Source organism: Humulus lupulus, chromosome 4, assembly GCF_963169125.1.
Source record: "Humulus lupulus chromosome 4, drHumLupu1.1, whole genome shotgun sequence".
NCBI classification, from domain to species: Eukaryota; Viridiplantae; Streptophyta; class Magnoliopsida; order Rosales; family Cannabaceae; genus Humulus; species Humulus lupulus.
Window position 1 is genome coordinate 148,146,818 of NC_084796.1, and position 17,577 is coordinate 148,164,394.

At 42.4% G+C, this 17,577-nt stretch overlaps 2 protein-coding genes across 2 annotated transcripts in view; both read left to right on the plus strand.

Annotated features, from left to right (window-relative positions):
* Positions 1-854, plus strand: part of LOC133830896 (NADH-ubiquinone oxidoreductase chain 2-like) — a 2,277-nt gene extending 1,423 nt beyond the window's left edge. Inside the window, exon 2 of the mRNA XM_062261006.1 lies at positions 1-854. This exon is cut by the window's left edge and continues 64 nt beyond it. Coding sequence (XP_062116990.1) covers positions 1-360 — 360 coding nt within the window. The 3' untranslated portion in view covers positions 361-854.
* Positions 855-3,615: 2,761 nt separating this feature from the next.
* On the plus strand, positions 3,616-4,227 carry LOC133829218 (NADH-ubiquinone oxidoreductase chain 1). The gene has a single exon (XM_062259073.1). The coding sequence runs from the start codon at positions 3,928-3,930 to the stop codon at positions 4,225-4,227; it is 300 nt and encodes a 99-aa protein (XP_062115057.1). The 5' UTR covers positions 3,616-3,927.
* The last annotated feature ends 13,350 nt before the right edge of the window (positions 4,228-17,577 follow it).

A 17,577-nucleotide genomic window follows, 5' to 3' on the forward strand; every position in this document is an offset into this window, starting at 1 on the left:
CGGAATAATCTTTTTAGGAGGGACAATTTTACATATTTCTGCCAAATCCTTCTATTATTAAGTACGGCTGGTACCATTTCGATGTGTTTTGATTCTTTCGAACAAGAGAGGTTTGATGCTTTTGAATCCATTGTATTAATTCCACTTCCTACTCGCAGTATGCTCTTTATGATCTCGGCTCATGATTCAATTGCCATGTATTTAGCTATTGAACCTCAAAGTTTATGTTTTTATGTGATCGCAGCATCAAAAAGAAAGTCTGAATTTTCCACGGAAGCCGGCTCGAAATATTTGATCTTAGGTGCATTTCCCTCTGGAATATTACTGTTTGGGTACGACCGGACAACTACCGATATCTAAAAATATCCTTTCTTAGAATGTTGTTGTTAAATATATATCTATATAGTAAACTATCGGGTATTACTTAGATGTGAAACTTGCAGACCTCATTGGTTGTGATATTGATCTTACGGGGGGAACGAAATCAAAGAATATATAGACTTGTAGAGACCCTCTATGTAGTTGTCTAGCTAGGGTGTCTACATCTTTCCCCATAGCCCTGGGGCTGTGTCTCGATCTCCTACGTGCGAAATCTGAGGTCTGCAAGCCTATGGAGATTCCCCTTGGTCTAATTCCACGCCTTATGACGAAAGGGGAGTCGGCGTGGCGTAAAGTGAAGATTGAGGGAAGTAGAGCAAAATTCCCTTCTGGGGTATTCCGAAGGTGTAACCTAGGCAACGAAAAAGGGGCCCGATACTTCAACTAGAGGAGCGACCAGTTGGTTCACCAAACCCCGACCCAGCGTTACACGTTCTCCAGGTCCGAAGGGATCCAGTACCCAACTACCGACTCCTCCCGGAATTGCGTTATCGGAGCCGAGCCAGGAATGGCCGTTAGTGGACACCCACCACTTTTCACCGGTTTGCCCCCCCTTTCTTTATACTTGCAGTAAAGGTGTGCAGGTGGGCATAGAGGTTTTGTAGTCGTTACTGGTAGGAGTGAGTTACACTTCTCTAAGGTGGGTGGGCAACGAGTAACGAAATCAGATCCCCTGTCAAGTAGGTTTCATAATCGCTAACGTATAGTGTTGTTATTCGCTCAGTGAAGTAGAAAGCAACGGGATAATGGTTCGCATTGAATTCATTTAGTAGGTCGCCTTCTTATTCAAGCCAGAAGGTCAGGTACAGAAGCTTATGTTCAGTGTTAAGAAAGGTGGGCGGCGGATGTGTGGGTAGTTAGCTCGAACTGTCCGCCTGCCAACAATAAGTCAAAAAGGTGTTCACCTCCTCCGCACGTATAAAAGAAAGGCGCTGGTACACAGTTGTTGTTCTAACGACTACAAGTATAGTCCAGCATTATAGGGAGGGGCGCGAAAGCACAAAAAGGAAGTGAAGTACAGAAGAGCAGGAAATTACATATTTTGAATCAAAAACTTAAGATGTTCATCCCCAAGCCTAGCCTACTCTACATTATCATATGGTTTCGCGGGCACGTCCAACCGTACCTTTCCACTTGCCAGTTCAAAGTCTAAAAGCCGGTCAATAAGACAGATCCGGATCCTAGTGCTTTCGAGATGGTTCGATCGCTAACAAAGACAAGCATAGGAAACAGCAGACTCCCAACAAGCAACTCCAAGAGCTCAAGCCTAAAGCCTTAGTAACGCGCATCCTCATTGCTCGCGTAAAGCAAGCGTAGGCTCGAAGGCCGAAGCGCGCTAGTGCTCGTTGCATTTCCCTCCTACTCGGGTAAAGGATTCCGCTCGTTTGCTGTCAGGAATTCAGTAGAGTGGCCGGTCGTTGAAAGAAGCAAGCCTATAGCCTTTGAAGGTGCGAAGGAAATCCCAGAAAAGTCTCAATGCTATCTACCAAGGGGAAAGAAAGATGCGCCATTCTTAGTTAGGGAGAGGGTATGTTCACATTGAGTATCCTCGTATGCTCAGTGGAGTGACAAACGTACCAATCCCCGACGTGGGTAACGCATCTACAAAACCATGGTGTTAACAAGGCCCTCCCTTCTCCTAAATCCCCTTTTTTTTTTACTTAAAATAACCGTTGTTCACTGGAATTTCTTCCAAGAAAGTTTGGATCCCTCCGCTCCTTGCCCGTTCGTTTCACTTACTTCCGCTCCTCTCATCGAGAAAGCAATTACACATCCTGACTAAGGAGCACAGGCAATAGGTTCGTAGGAAGAGGCAAGCGTTCACACATCCATCTCTATCATATGTGTTGGGTGAAGAGCTAAGACTATGCCTGGGCCGGGGTCAGGAAGACAGGCAGAAGGAGTAAGCAGCTTAAGCAAGAGACCCTATCTTATATAGTATAGGCAATTTCTCTTATCCAGTAAAGGAAGTTCGATAGCTGTCCAAGGGGCAAAGAGTAGTATTCCGGTCTCTCTTGAAATCAATCAAGCGTGAGAAGCAGGATCCGTCCACAGCTTTTAGCCCTTTCCCTTAATAAGTTCCTCCTTCTCTCCGGATTCTCGTATAAAGAAGCAATTACCTAAAAGAAGAGGTGACAGGCAGTTGGACTTAGCTTTCCGGGCACACAAATGAGATATTGGAGAATAGATTTATTTGCCAGTAGATCCAGAGCAAATAGGCGTTGACTTAGTTGCTTTTGCAGTTGATTCTAATCCCGATGTTGATCCGACGCAACTTACCGGTGATAGTCACAGCACCAAGAGCTTTCAAGGGAGGCAGACATGTATAGATAGTAGAGTGGCATACCTTCTGGATCGAGGGTCCCACCCGGTAAACACCATACAGGCAAAATACCTGCGGGGGGAGGAGGCCCTTCTCACTCAAGCTCAAGCATTTACTTTTCTAGTTAGAGACCAACGTCTTGGGGCTAACGTGGGATCCGCTCAAGGACCTACTTGGTTTAGGTAAATATCTCATGCGTTCCCCGACTGGAGAGGTCCTTTTTGGAGGAGAAACTATGCGCTTTTCAAAAATGGTCGGAAGAACGGGTTTCAAATATAGAAATATATATATATATATTACCGGCTGGCTGGTTTTTATGCAAAAAAGACAAAACGGGATTTGATTTCCACTCATAAGGAAGGAAGGTTAGATACCTTTGACAGGGTTGTATTTTTGGTTGAAATGGGATGGTGTTCAAACTCCCGAAATGCAGTCTAGACAGCGGGCCGTCCCCTTTCTGACTGGACTGACTCGGGGAAGGGTCAATCTCCTCCGGAGCATGCTGCACAGCCACTCATTCGCCCTGACTAAATAGTAGAGTAGAATCTATCTCTCAGCGATTCTTTTCTCCGCGAATCACCCCTTCCCAACCAGCCCGCCCGATCGATTTTGTAAGATCGGCTAATTCAAAAGGGTTAATCTGGTCCGAAGTTGTCGGAACGTTTGCTTTATCGAACAAAGCTTTATTAGGGGTCTTGGTTGGCCCCCTATTTTCAACCATTACAGCTGGCGTCGACCAGCTTTGCGATACGGACGGACACGAAGAAGAACGCAGGCAGCGGAAATGCAAAAGAGAAGAGCAAAGATTCCCTACCCAGAGCATGTTATTGACTCAACCACAAATCTGTTGAATGAAGGTAGCTTGCTTACTCTCAGCCACTAGTTAGAAGGAAATCTCTTGACTTCACTTATGCCCTTATGCAGTAAAGAAAGCAAGTGAGGCGGGCTAAGATTCCATTCGAAGTAACGTAACAGGATTCGATGTTGCACCATCTTCAACTCTTCTCTGGATCCGGAGTTTTTCGAGAAAAGGTCCCATCCTTCAATATCATGATTGGATCGACCAGGCCAGATCATGAGTGAAATATCATGATCGGGTCGACCAGGCCAGATCATGAGTGAATAGAAAATCGAAAACGTACATAGCTGTTCCAGCTGAAATACTTGGAATAATTCTACCACTTCTACTAGGAGTAGCCTTTTTAGTGCTAGCTGAACGTAAAGTAATGGCTTTTGTGCAACGTCGAAAGGGTCCTGATGTAGTGGGATCATTCGGATTGTTACAACCTCTAGCAGATGGTTTAAAATTGATTCTAAAAGAACCTATTTCACCAAGTAGTGCTAATTTCTCCCTTTTTAGAATGGCTCCAGTGACTACATTTATGTTAAGTTTGGTTGCTTGGGCCGTTGTACCTTTTGATTATGGTATGGTATTGTCAGATTCGAACATAGGGCTACTTTATTTGTTTGCCATATCTTCGCTAGGTGTTTATGGAATTATTATAGCTGGTTGGTCTAGTAATTAGGGGGCGGCCAAGATTGCATATCTGAAGGAAATAACTGAGTATATGCAACCAGGATGGTCGCCCATAATTATGATACTTGATAAGCCAATGATCTCCTGGTCGATAGCTGAGCAGGATACACTCACTTAAAACTGCCATGTGCATCCCACATGTAGATTAATTATGCCACGTCATCGGGAAGTCCATTTTTGGGTAAACACTAGAATATCGCATACCGAAGGATCCCCAGAGAATCCGGATTTGCTGATACACTTATTCATGACCAGGCTGTCATTTTTATTATCCGAAATAGCAAGACATATTTATTTTGTAATTAAATCGTATCCCCATATAAATGGGAATTATTTATATTAATTGTAATCATTATTTAAATGCATGATTGACTCACGTGGTTACCCAAACCTGTCCTTGGACTTCCCTTATAAATACTGGGAATATTGGACCAGAAAGGGGACCATTATTCTGTAATACCAAAACTCTGCCATAATGGAGAAAGAAACAAAAATAATATTGGCTCGTGGACTAGGTGTATTTTAACCACTGAACCACGTAAAATTTCTGTGTTCTTGAGTAAAATCAAATTATTATTCATTGTAGTTTACTATTAAGCATTAATCTGCCTTATTATTTCTTAATACACTGTTGGCGAAAAACCGCGTCAACAGTTTGGTGCTTACATTGAGAGAAAATTAGTGCTTCATCAAAATCCCAGTCGATTCTTGTCATGGTGCTCACTCGCTCAATGCACAATAATGAGATACAACAGCCTGGTGGGCAGGAGGCCCAGCATACCATTATTTCGAACGAACATGGCCCTGATATCCAGTAGCGTCCGAGAAAATAATCGGCGGGTCATGGCGACACTGGAGTTTTACGTCATTGCCACCGAATCCGAATCCAGGTTACCTAACTGCCGTCGAATTGGAAAACATGGAATTGAGAAGCCATCTTGCTAAGGCAAACAGGCAGATTGAGGAAGTTTTGGCTCGGTTAACCCCTCTTGCAACCAACGTTAATGTCAGAAAGAGGCAAAGTGTGTCTCACAAGTACCACAGGAATAATTGATCCAAAACAAGTCGATCAGTCAAAATTGCCACCCCAAGTCTTGTACCTACAGGGCGTGATCGCCAGAATGCTCAACCCAATGGCCCTCATAGGGGTCATCAGCATGTCAGTCGGTCGGTTTGAACCACAACCCCAAGTTCGGTGCCTACTTTACAGGTCCCTAGAAATTCCCCTAGCAATCCACAAGAAGGGACTGGGACAGGCTCACAAAGACAAAATGTTCCAACAAACCCTCCTACGTCACAATCGAACAATCAGGCGCAGAGAGCTAGAGACAATGGAGTAGAACACAGGCGGGCTAATTTAGTTTTCCATGATGGAACAAGGATTGCCTCACCAATAAGGCCTCCCCCATCACCTATAGGACTTCCGACGCCACCTCGCCCTACACAGGACATTCCATCTTATGGAGACAGTAGGAGAAATCCTGCCCCATCAACCAATACTTACATCACACGGACACGTGCTGGAAATCTAGATCCTCGGCCCCAACCGTGAGCTGTAAGCTTCATAAATGCGAGTTACTGGACCGAAATTCGTTGTATTGGTAGGTTCGAGGGAGACCTAAGAAATTAGTTGCGTTCAGCACAAAGCCCTTGGTACGATTCACAACTCGATTTGCGTGATCGTCTTAATTCACAGAGGAGGAATCTAGGTCAGAATGAAGGCGTTAGTTATACTCTACAAGAGCGAGGTCCATCCATAGTACGTGATAATGGGAATTGTGCCCCACAAAACCAAGCTTGAGCTTGGAGGGACAATAACCCATCAAACACATACGATAAGATGGGAGCTGTTGAACAGCCCCCAGGTAACCTAGGGAGCAAAGACCAAACCCTCGAGAGACTAGCTCTAATGGAAGAGAAAATGAAGAAGCTTTTATCTGGAAAAGACAAAGATGATTGCGACTCAGAGGATGAGCTCGAGCCTTTCGCTCCAAATATTGTGACGGCCACATATCCGGTTGGCTTCAAAATGCCACACTTGTCAAATTTGATGGAGATGGAGATCCGTTAGACCACCTTAGAATGTTTAACACCATGATGATGGCCCACAATATCAGACTCGATCTAAGGTGTATTTTATTCCCTGGAACTCTGGTCGGGCCAGCCAGGCAGTGGTTTAAGCAATACAAGAGACATTCCATAAGCTCATAGAAGAATTTTTCCTCCGAGTTCAAAAAAGCATTCCAAGCTTCACAGGCAGCTCGAGTTGATACCGATTCATTGGTCAATGTAAAGCAGCAACCTGATGAGACATTGAAGGCATATCTAAGTCAGTTTTCCAATGTTGTTGCACGAGCTAGGGATGCTGATGACAACTCCAAGCTCATGGAACTGAGGATAGGAATCCTCATCGGGGGCGACCTGTGGCAAGAACTCCAAAGGAAAGGAGTTAAGAGTGTGGACGGATTATTGGCCTGAGCTCAAGAGTGGATTAACCTAGAAGAGGCTCAAGCTTCCGTTGTGGGAACCAGCCAGACCCTTGTCTAGCCCATTGGAGTGGTAACGGACATTACAACTACGATTCAAACCGTTACCCAGAATAACCAAGGGAGAAATAACAAAAGTAAGGGAAATGGCGAGGGCGACCAAAGCAGGACAAAGAAAAATAAATATGTGGAGAAATTTAAGTCTGTTTATGCCACTTACACTGACCTAACGGATACTAGGGAGCGTATCTTCCTGGAAAAATCTACTCACCTTCCATGGAAGAAGCCAGAGTTGTTGAACAACCAAAGGGCGAAGAGAGATTCTTCGAAGTTCTACCAATTCCATAATGATATCGTTCATAACACTGATGCATGTTGACAGCTGAAGGATGAGATCAAAAATTTCATTAGAGCAGGACCTTTGGCCCAGTACGCCCAAAATCGAGTGGTCCCTAATCAGCCCGCAGGACAAAACCCTCCGCTAGTCCCCGGAGCACTAGTAAGTCAAACCGGAGCTCAAACGAATCAGGATGACCCTATTTCGATAGTATGGGAGATATAGCCACCATTTTAGGAGGACCTCATCTGGCATGCACGAGTAGCGAGGCCCAGAAGAGGTACATTAAAACTGAAATCCCATAACAGAGTGGAGTTCGCTCTAGAACAGCGATTATCGAAATAACAACGATTGGAAAAACAATTAATCATTTTTACAGAAAGAGGGTGCTAGCCATGTCTAATTCCCACGTAACGATCCCTTGGTCATAACCATTCAGCCCGCCAACCGGGTCCGGTGGACACCAATAGATAATGGGAGTTCTATGAATCTACTTTTCAAGTCCACCTTGGAAAAAATGGGGTTGTATGTAACTGACTTGAAGGCGACCTCAATGACTATGTACATGTTTTCTGGTGAAGGGTCAGCAACCATCAGGATGATCGAATTAGTGGTAACATTAGGAGAAGACTCATGAATTGTTTCCAAGTTACTTGAGTTCGTGGTAATCGACTGTCCAGCTGCATATAATGCGATTTTGGGCCGATCTGTGCTGATGGCATTTGAAGCTGTAACTTATATCCGCCACCTTGCAATAAAAATCCCCTCAGCTGCGGGAATATGCACTGTCAGAGGTGATCAGCTTGCTACCAGAGAATGCTATAGCATTTCTATGAAGGTAAAATTACAATCTTGGTAGCAAGCTATGGTCATAAATGATGGATGTGAGGAGTCTTGGGAAATAGAAGTTACTTGCGGGAAAGAAGAACCTCAGCAAAAAGAGGACAGTAACGATGCCCAATGTGATGACATTGACCCACGGATAGGCGAAGACAGGTCAGAACTCCAAGCTATAGAGGAGCTCGAGGAGGTAAACATTGACCCCAATGAAGCTTCAAGAGTCGTAAATTTTGGGAAGAATCTTGATGATAAAGGGAAGAAGGAGCTGGTCAATTTCTTACAAGAGAATCTGCACGTTTTTTCCTGGTCACATGAAGATATGGTGGGAATAAGCTTGAGTGTAATCATGCACACTTTAACTTTGGACAAGAATGTGCCTGCAAAATCCCAAAAACAGAGATGCTTGGGAACAGTTCGAGTTGAGGCTCTTGAGGAAGAAGTAGCTCAACTACAAAAGTGCGGGTTTATCTGTGAAGCAAAATACCCGATCTGGGTTGCCAATCTCATGCTGGTCCCAAAGCCAAATGGGAAATGGAGGACCTGCATCGACTTCTCCGACCTGAACAAAGCTTGTCCCAAGGATTGCTTTCCACTACCAAGGATTGATCAGTTGGTAGATGCCACGGAAGGTCACGAGCTCGTGTCCTTCATGGATGGGTATTCTGGGTATAACCTAATCGCGATGAATCCTGCGGACTAGGAAGATACGAACTTCATGATCCCAAATAACGTATATTGTTATAAATTCATGCTCTTCGGGTTGAAGAATGCTGAAGCTACATATCAGCGCTTAGTCAAAAAAATGTTCGCTAATCAGATCGGGAGAAGTATGGAAGTGTATGCCGATGATATGCTTGTCAAACCTAATCAGATCGGGAGAAGAATGTTTTGGAATCTTAAGGAGGTAAGATATGAAGGTGAATCCTCAGAAGTGCACATTTGGAGTGGCATCTAGAAAATTTCTAGGTTTCATAGTCAACACGAGGGGAATAGAGGAAAATCCCGAGAAAATCATATTGTTGTTAGAAATTCCCTCGCCCAAGTCACGTAAAGAAGTTCAAAGCCTGACTGGAAAGGTGGCAACTTTGAATCGTTTTATTTCAACATCCACTGACAAGTGTCTGCCGTTCTACAACTTGGTCAGGGGAAACAAAAAATTTGAATGGACTGAGGAGTGCGAACAGACTTTACTTGACCTAAAAATGCACTTGGCCTATATCTGGAGAACCTCTGTTCCTTTATCTAAGCCTATGTCTGGAGAACCTCTGTTCCTTTATGTGGTCGTGATAGAAAATGCAGTCAGTGTTGTGTTAGTTCGAGAAGAAGACCGTGCTCAAAATCCAGTATATTATATAAGCAAGAGACTTGTCTGAGCTAAGTCATGGTACCCACTGATAGAGAAACTGGCATTCTGTCTGATATTGGCTTCCAGGAAGCTCCGGCCATATTTCCAGTCCCATTCAATCAACGTCATGATTGACCAACCCTTAAGACAAGTTTTGCAAAATCTTGAAACGTCGGGGCGTCTTTTAAAATGGGCTATGAAACTTAGCCAATTCAAGATATTGTATAGGCCACAGACCCCAATCAAAAGTCAGGCCCTCGTTGATTTGGTGGCTGAATGCACTAGATTTCAAGAAGAGCTCTCGAAGGAGCCGGTGTAGAAGTTATGGAAAATCTTTGTGGACGGATCATCAAACGAGAATGGATTGGGAGCTAGAATCATCTTATTCTCCCAAAAAGGGTGTCGATTTCATACAGCTCTGAAATTCATATTCGAGGCATCTAATAATGAGGCTTTACTAGCTGGGCTAAGAGTGGTAAGGGAGCTCAAGGCAAAACTTGTCCAATGCTATAGTGATTCTTAGCTCGTGATCAATCAGGTATTGGGAGAATATCAAGCTCGAGGTACGAAAATGGCGGCCTACCTAGCTAAGGTGAAGGGAGAACTGTCAGAATTTGAGTACAGTTCTTTTGAACAAATACCTCGCGAGCAAAATTCAAATGTTGATGCCTTGGCACGACTTGCCACCACAAAAGAAGCTGAGACATTGTATGTAGTGCCAGTGGAGTTCTTGGAGAATCCAAGTGTAACAGAAATGATAGAAGTTGAAATGATCGACACAAGGCCGACCTCGATGACTCCCATAATGGAATACCTCACAACAGGAAGGCTGCCTGAAGACAAAAAAGATGCAAGAAAAATACTTTATCAAGCTCCACGGTTTGTAATAGTGGATGGGACCTTGTACCGACATGGTCATTCATTGCCTCTCCTACTATGTGTTCTACCCGAGGAAGCTAAAACCATTTTACAAGAAGTGCATGAAAGCTTTTGTGGAGATCATGCTGGGGGCAAAACCTAGCACTGAAAATACTGAGGTAGGGCTATTTTTGGCCCACTTTAACAAAATACTCAATCTCGTATGTTCAAAAGTGCGACAAATGCCAGCGTTTCTCCATAGTTTCCCGAGATGCTCTAGTCAAGCTAATGATGATTGCATCCCCATGGCCATTTGTGGTATGGGAAAGGGAGGAGTTCGTTACGCGGTGGTGGCGATCGACTATTTCACGAAATGGGTAGAAGCCGAACCTCTGGCAACCATCACTTCAAAAAGAGTCCTAGACTTCATGGTGAAGAGTATTATATGTCGATTTGGGCTTACTAAAAAGATCGTGTCAGATAATTGGACACAATTCTACATCGATCTCTTTACTGACTTCTTTGAAAAATATGGCATTATGAAGAGTTTCTCCTCAGTAGCATATCCGCAGGCCAACAAGCATGTCGAGGCTGTGAACAAAACCTGAAAGGCAAGCCTGAAGAAGAGGTTAGATGAAGCCAAAGGACTATGGCCCGAACACCTCCCGCAAGTACTTTGGGCCTACCGAACTTCTCAGAGAACCTCCACGAGTCATACTCCTTTTTCCTTAATTTTTGGAAGCGAGGTCATGCTTCCAGTCGAAGCCATGGTAGCCACTCACACACAAAGGACATTCAACCAAGAGCAGAATGATGGACTACTTAACGCATCTCTTGATCTAATTGAAGAAAAATGAGAAGAGTGGCAGTTACAGCTCACCCATTATCAACAAAAAATCACTCGCTATTTTAATTCTAAAGTTAAGATGTGTAGATTTGGATTGGGTGACCTGGTTCTCTGAAGGGTATTTCTAGCAAATAAGGATCCCAAGGATGGTGTTTTAGGCCCGAATTGGGAGGGACCATATCAGGTCATTGAGGTTTGCGTGAAGGAACTTTCAAGATACCTCGACTGAATGGGGGAATAGTCCCACGGACCTGGAACGTCCTACATTTAAAAATAATATTATCAGTAGTACCACCATCAATGTAAGGCTTATTTATAAAAGCCATTTAATTAAATAATAGATGGATTATTAAATAATTTTTTTAAGATTGTATTAGTTCGTGTTCTAATGTTTGTAAACGCAACCAAGAAAGTTTCTACATTCTGGTTACTTGGGGGGCACATAACCCGAGGTTGGAAAAATTAAGCCTGCTCAATAAGATTAACAAACTTAGATCTTGGAAAAATTGATTATTCAATGGCTTTTTAAGAGCTCGAGTTTTCAATAAACCTAGCGCGAGCTAAGTTTAAATCATTTAAAACCCAGGATGTAACCAGATCTGGAACTTAGAAGCTTGGAAAATTGATTATTCAATGGCTTTTTAAGAGCTTAAGTTTTCAATAAACCTAGCGCAAACTAAGTTTAAATCATTGAAAATCCTGGACGTAACAAGGTCCAAAATTTAGAAGCTTGGAAATATTGATTATTCAATGGCTTTTTAAAGTTCGATTTGTCAATAAACCTAGCGTGAAATAAATTTTAAATCATTTAAAACTCTGGCCATAACTAGGTAAAAAACTTAGAAATTTTTTAAAATTGATTATTCAAGGGCTTTTTAGAGTTCGAGTTTTCAATAAACCTAAACCAAACTAAGTTTAAATCACTAAATATTCCTGGATCCAACCAAGCTCAAGGCCTGATTCTTAACAGGTATGATGCAAATAATCAAACAAAACTTGGGTATAACCATGTTCGATATAATCTATCCCAATCTAAAAATCGATTCCTAAAATCTTGAGTGTACAAGTCTAAGGATTCACAAGCATGCGAGATAATAAAAGAAAGATAAATGGATGAAAAGATAGATGTATATTGAAATAGAGCAAGCAAATTATCCCAAGGAGAAAAAAAACCTCGAGCTGAGCCCGAAGGCAATTGTTTAATATAAAAAAACTGTTAAAAAATTACAAATGAAAAACAAATAAAAAGGAGATATCATTGAGCTCCATTAGCTCGTCCCGAAGATGTGACCTCCTCGCCATCTCCCACAACCATTCCGGATGCATCGCCAAACTCTAAAGGTTCTTGCAAGAGCCGAGCCTTGAATTTTGCAAGGTACGGATCCCACAGCTCGGGTTCCATGAAAGAGAAGTTCCCATCCGAGTTGAAGGCCGAGAAATGGTACAACATCTCCTCCATGGCCAATGATGACGCCGCCTTTTCTTCTTTGGCTGTGACTTTGGCCTCGAGCAGTTTTGCTCTGACCTCAACAATCTTGGCCTGAAGTTGTGCAGTTTGAGCTTGGGAGGCAAACAGTGTAGTCTTTGCAGCCTGCTCACTTTCTTTGGATGAGGCGAGAGCAGCCTTGGCATCGTGCTCATTCTTCTGAGCAGCTGCCAAGGCAGCTTTGGTGGCCTGCTCGCCTTCTTGAGCTACTGTCAGGGCGGTTTAGGCAGTGTTCAGTTCGGCCCGGAGCTCATCATTTCTAGCCCTAGGACGGGCTATGCTGCAATACTGGACCTGGGCAAACTATAAAATAACAAAACAAGTCAGAGATATACACAGTAAAAAAAAAAAATTCACTATGCAAGGAAAGAGAACTTACAGTGAGGTTCATCCCAATAGCTGATTCCATAACGTTCTCAGGGATGTGCTCCTTGATGGTCCTTAGATCCCTCGAGCTGGCCTTATAGGCGTGCCCCACCATATGGCTCGCAATCTCATAAACAATACCCCGAAAGGCTTCAAGGATCTTCTCCAGGTCTTGAGGATCTACTGGTATTTGGACGGTGGGGACTGGGGCCTCAGTTTGTCTCACTTGATCCGGAGGAGGTATGAATCAAGGTGGAGGAGGAGGAGGGGGGGACCTCAGCGGCAACAAAAGTCACCGAAACTGGTTCCCGAGCTAAGCTCATGTCTTTCCCCTTGGCAGGGGATTTTGAGGTGTTTCCCGCTACAGGGGGGCCTTCTTCGTAATCCTAGGCCTCTTCACAACGGGGCCCGAGCCAGCCTTCTTAGCTTGGAAAGTAGTTCGGAGGTCGAGAGCTCCGGGTTGTTCCATCTCTTTGCCTAAAAAGCACAAAGGGAGTTAGTTCACAAAATAAAGTTGTCAAAAACATATGTAAAGAAAGAAAATAAACAAAGATCCTACCTTCCGAGCTAGGGGAGGAGTCTATTATCACCAGCTCGAGTGTTTTGACCGGGATATGCATGACCTCCGACCCTGGAACTAATGGAGGAGAATGAGAGTCTACAATTAAATTTCTAGGATCCTAAGGGGTTCATGTTCAGATCCTTTCTTGGGGTTGGATTCCTCTACATACTGTCTAAATCCAGGGACAAATGCACCCTGGAGCTGAGAAGGCCAGGTCCAACGGTTGGTCCCATATTCCTCAAAAATTGCGATTCTAAAGTTTAAGGTGTTGTCAACTACAACTGAGCCCTTAGGATAACTATTGTCATGGCATACCACTAGGTGGTCTACGCACTAGAGCAGGGTTGTATTTCGATCCGGGTTATAAGGATGACAATAGATGAGCTGATTTGGATTAAAACCAACTAACCTAAAATCAACAACCACCCTACGTAATTCCCTAAAGAGATATGGGTTACCTTGGCCAGAGGGGCCGGCTGCTACCCCTAACGCATTTCTTTCCAGATTGGGTTCCCAGACAGCCTCAGGAGCCCGCCTTTTTCGCACTAGAGGCACCTCATCCTCTTCATCTTCCTTGTCCTCAATGGTCGACAAGGCCTCGTGAGAGGATGGAGTTCGGGGATCGCCGAAAGGGTAGCCCGGGTCCTTAAGACTAGTGTTTGACCATCGCCAATCAACTGGCAGGCCAGCATTGTGACATCATTCACGATTTGGCGATAGTCCTTCCCACTGGGGAGAAGCCCAGACAACTTCTCATATTGACCCCTGAGGGTCACGGACTTTTCCGTCCTCGCAAATATGGCTGCACGAGAAACAAATTTAGTTAAGGCATAAAAAAATATATATCTTAAAAGGAATAAAAATTCACGAGCTGAATTCAAAAGGATGGAAGACTTATGAGGTTGGTTGAAGTAGTGGTGTTCGCAGTTCTAGAATCCATTCGACATAAAGAACAGGTCTTTGCAGTCGTTTGGATGACAAGGAAGCTCGATGATGGAGGCCGAGTTATGGAATCATGTGAGGTAGTAGAATCCATCATCGCATCCCCTCTGGTAGGGGCTTGCCTTGAGGCAGAAGAAATACAGAATGTCTATCGGAGTGGGGACCTCCCGCTCTTGTTTCAAGAACAAACACTTCAGCCCAGCCAAAATGGAGCCAACTTCATGAAATTTAAAAAATATGTGAAGTATTGTTCCAGAGGGAGGAAGGCCTTAGCCTTCAAGTGTTCATCACTCCAAGCTGCAAAGTCGTCTTGGAGAGAGGAGCAGCTCTGTTCCCCTTCGAACGCAGGTCGGACGAGGAGAGTTCCAATTCCAACCTCTATATTGTGGCTCAACATAGTCTTGTTTACTCTCCCTTGAGTCATGATCTTTGAAATGATTCGCCCAGCCTCAAATTATGCATTGGGATCGACCATGATCTCCTTCTCCACCACCGAACTGAAGTGTGGGATGGGAGATTCTGGGGTGATTTGTTTCCTTTTGTTCTTCTATTGAGAGGACAAGCTCGAGGCATTCTTCTTTGGGGCGTTCTTCTTTTGAGGTGCCATCAGGTCGCCTAACGACAAAAGGACCTAGTTAGTAGGAAACCTAAGATCTAAAGCTATGACGTGAGAGTACGAAGGAAATAGTTTACTTTTGTTATACAAGCTAAGGTTAGTCTCTGCCCCATCGCATGATGCCACATGATATCCTAAGCTACGCGCCTTGGTTTCCTAACAGACCCCTGATATTTAGAGATCCATGTGTCAGAATGTCAGACCACTACTTTCCTTGGGAGGCGGTTTAGTGTAAAACCACCCAAGAGAACGTAACCTCTAAGCTATCTGGTTCTAAACCTAAAAACCCTTCATTTCCTTTACCGCGAATGGGTATTCTTTAATTAATTCACCATTAGAGTTACCCAGATTTACCCAGAAATTTCCCAGTGTTATGAACGTCTTATTTCTAGAACGTTTTTGGACTCACCCGTGGAACCGAAGTCAAAACCTAATCTCTAAGAAAATTTTGAAATAGACTAACAGTAACTACAATGAATGTTGCAGATGAGCACGGTGAAGAACAGAAATTCCACTGGATAAAAAAAAACTTTTAAAACCAAAGGATGAGATACTTACAGGAAAGTACAATTCGCATTTAGGAAGGAATAGACACGGAAATGGGAAGCTCCTGGAAAGCTTCTGAATATCTGGACATGATGAACGATTTTTGGGATTTCTTGGAGAGAAGATAGGCTTGGAAGTGTAGAAAAGGAAATTTTTTAAATGAAAGGTGGTGCAGTTTGAAGTTTTTCCATCCTAATTATAGGTAAATTGTGTAAAATAATCTTGGCCATCCAATTGGGTTAGTTCAAGATCCAAGGGCTAAGATTAAATAGACCAAACGACGGCAAAAAGGTGACAAGACAATTATTGCAGTCCTTGAAACCCAAACAGATGCCAATTGCGGTACACCACGTGTCCAGTACTCAAGTAGTGGGCAAGTGTGGTTTTATGTTACAGAAGTCTAAAAGCCCCTACTGTGTAGGTTAGAATGTGACGATGTCATACACGAGCTGGAGCTTAGGTGGCAAATGTTGTACCCTAATTTTAGCCCGAGTTCATTCACTCAGCTCGAATATATCTGGCAAATAAATATACAGGGAAATAACCAAGGGAATGATATCTGCTTATTATCCACGTGGACAGCTCTGGATTCACGTTGTCATACGTGGTGTTAGGCGTCCTGGGTTTAACCCGAGCTAAGGATGCAATGGCTATGAAGCGCGAGCTCAGAATATGAAAGTAGCTTTCGAAGCATGAGCTTGGAGGAGATACCCAGCTCGTGGTAATTCTAGAATATCGTATACTGAAGGATCCCCAAAGATTCGAAATTTGCTGATACGCTTATTCATGACCAGCTGTCATATTTATTATCCAAGATAGCAGGACATCTTTATTCTATAATTAAGTCGTATCCCCATATAAATGGGAATTATTTGTATTAAGTGTAATCATTATGTAAATGTGTGATTGATTCACGTGGTTATCCAAACATGTCCATGTAATTCCCTTATAAATACTGGGAATATTGGATAGGAAAGGGGACCATTATTCTGTAATACCAAAACTCTGCCAAAATGGAGAAAGAAACAACAATAATATTGACTCGTGGACTAGGTGGATTTTAACCAGTGAACAGCGTAAAAGTTCTGTATTCTTGAGTGAATTCAAATTATTATTCATTACGTTTTACTATTAAGCACTAATCTGCCTTATTATTTCTTAATACACTTTTGGCGAAAAATCGCGTTAACAAATTAAATATTTAATTTCAAAATTATTATCTAATTTAAATTGGTTTTAATTAATTGGTAAAATTAATTAAATATCTTTATTTGAGTGGGAGATAATAACTTGATAAGTTCAAATTAGATTTGAATTTAAAAGATTGATATTTATTCAAATAATTAATTATATTTGATAATTAGTTAAAAATATAATTAATTCAAATTTGAATTAATTATCAGGTTGTTGGATTTTATCTGATAAGGTAGTTTGAATAAATAATTAAATAATTATGGAAAAATCAAATATCCCTAAAATATAGGGTGGTACACGACACACACAATCCATGGATTGTGTGTGGCGTGCACTACACATTTTTCAAGGATAGATTTTTCAATTTTATTTATTTAATTAATTAATTAATGGAAATTTAAATGTTAGTTTTTGGATATTTTTATTAAGGAGATAATTAATTAATTAACAGATAAATTGTAAATTATTTACAGATTTATTTTTTAAATTTAAATATTTTCTATTTAAGTTAGACTTTTCAAAAAATATGAAGAGACTCTACTATTCGCTCTAAAAAAAAGAACGATACTTTTCTATCTCTCCCTGAATAAGATACGGAACCAATCTCAAACATATTCTCTTGATCTCATGTGTTGAGTACATCAAGTTGAATCAGGTATATACCATCCTTTATTCTCTAAGTGCCCACACACTTCTTGAGGTGTAGAAAATGTTGTGGAAGATCTTCGTGTGAGTACCTGAGAGCAGCTTGGATTGGAAGTTCGTTCAATTTTACATAAAGATAGCAAGGACACTTGATAGGCATCAAGAGGTATGTTCTTTATTCTTGCTTATGATTAATGTATGTATATTAATGGATCTGCATATTTAAAGGTAGTTTAGATATGTTACAAAATTTTTGTTGTACACTGGGC

Coding starts and splice junctions, on each gene's coding strand:
- LOC133829218 (XM_062259073.1), top strand. CDS start 3,928: ATGGCTTTTGTGCAACGTCGAAAGGGTCCTGATGTAGTGGGATCATTC.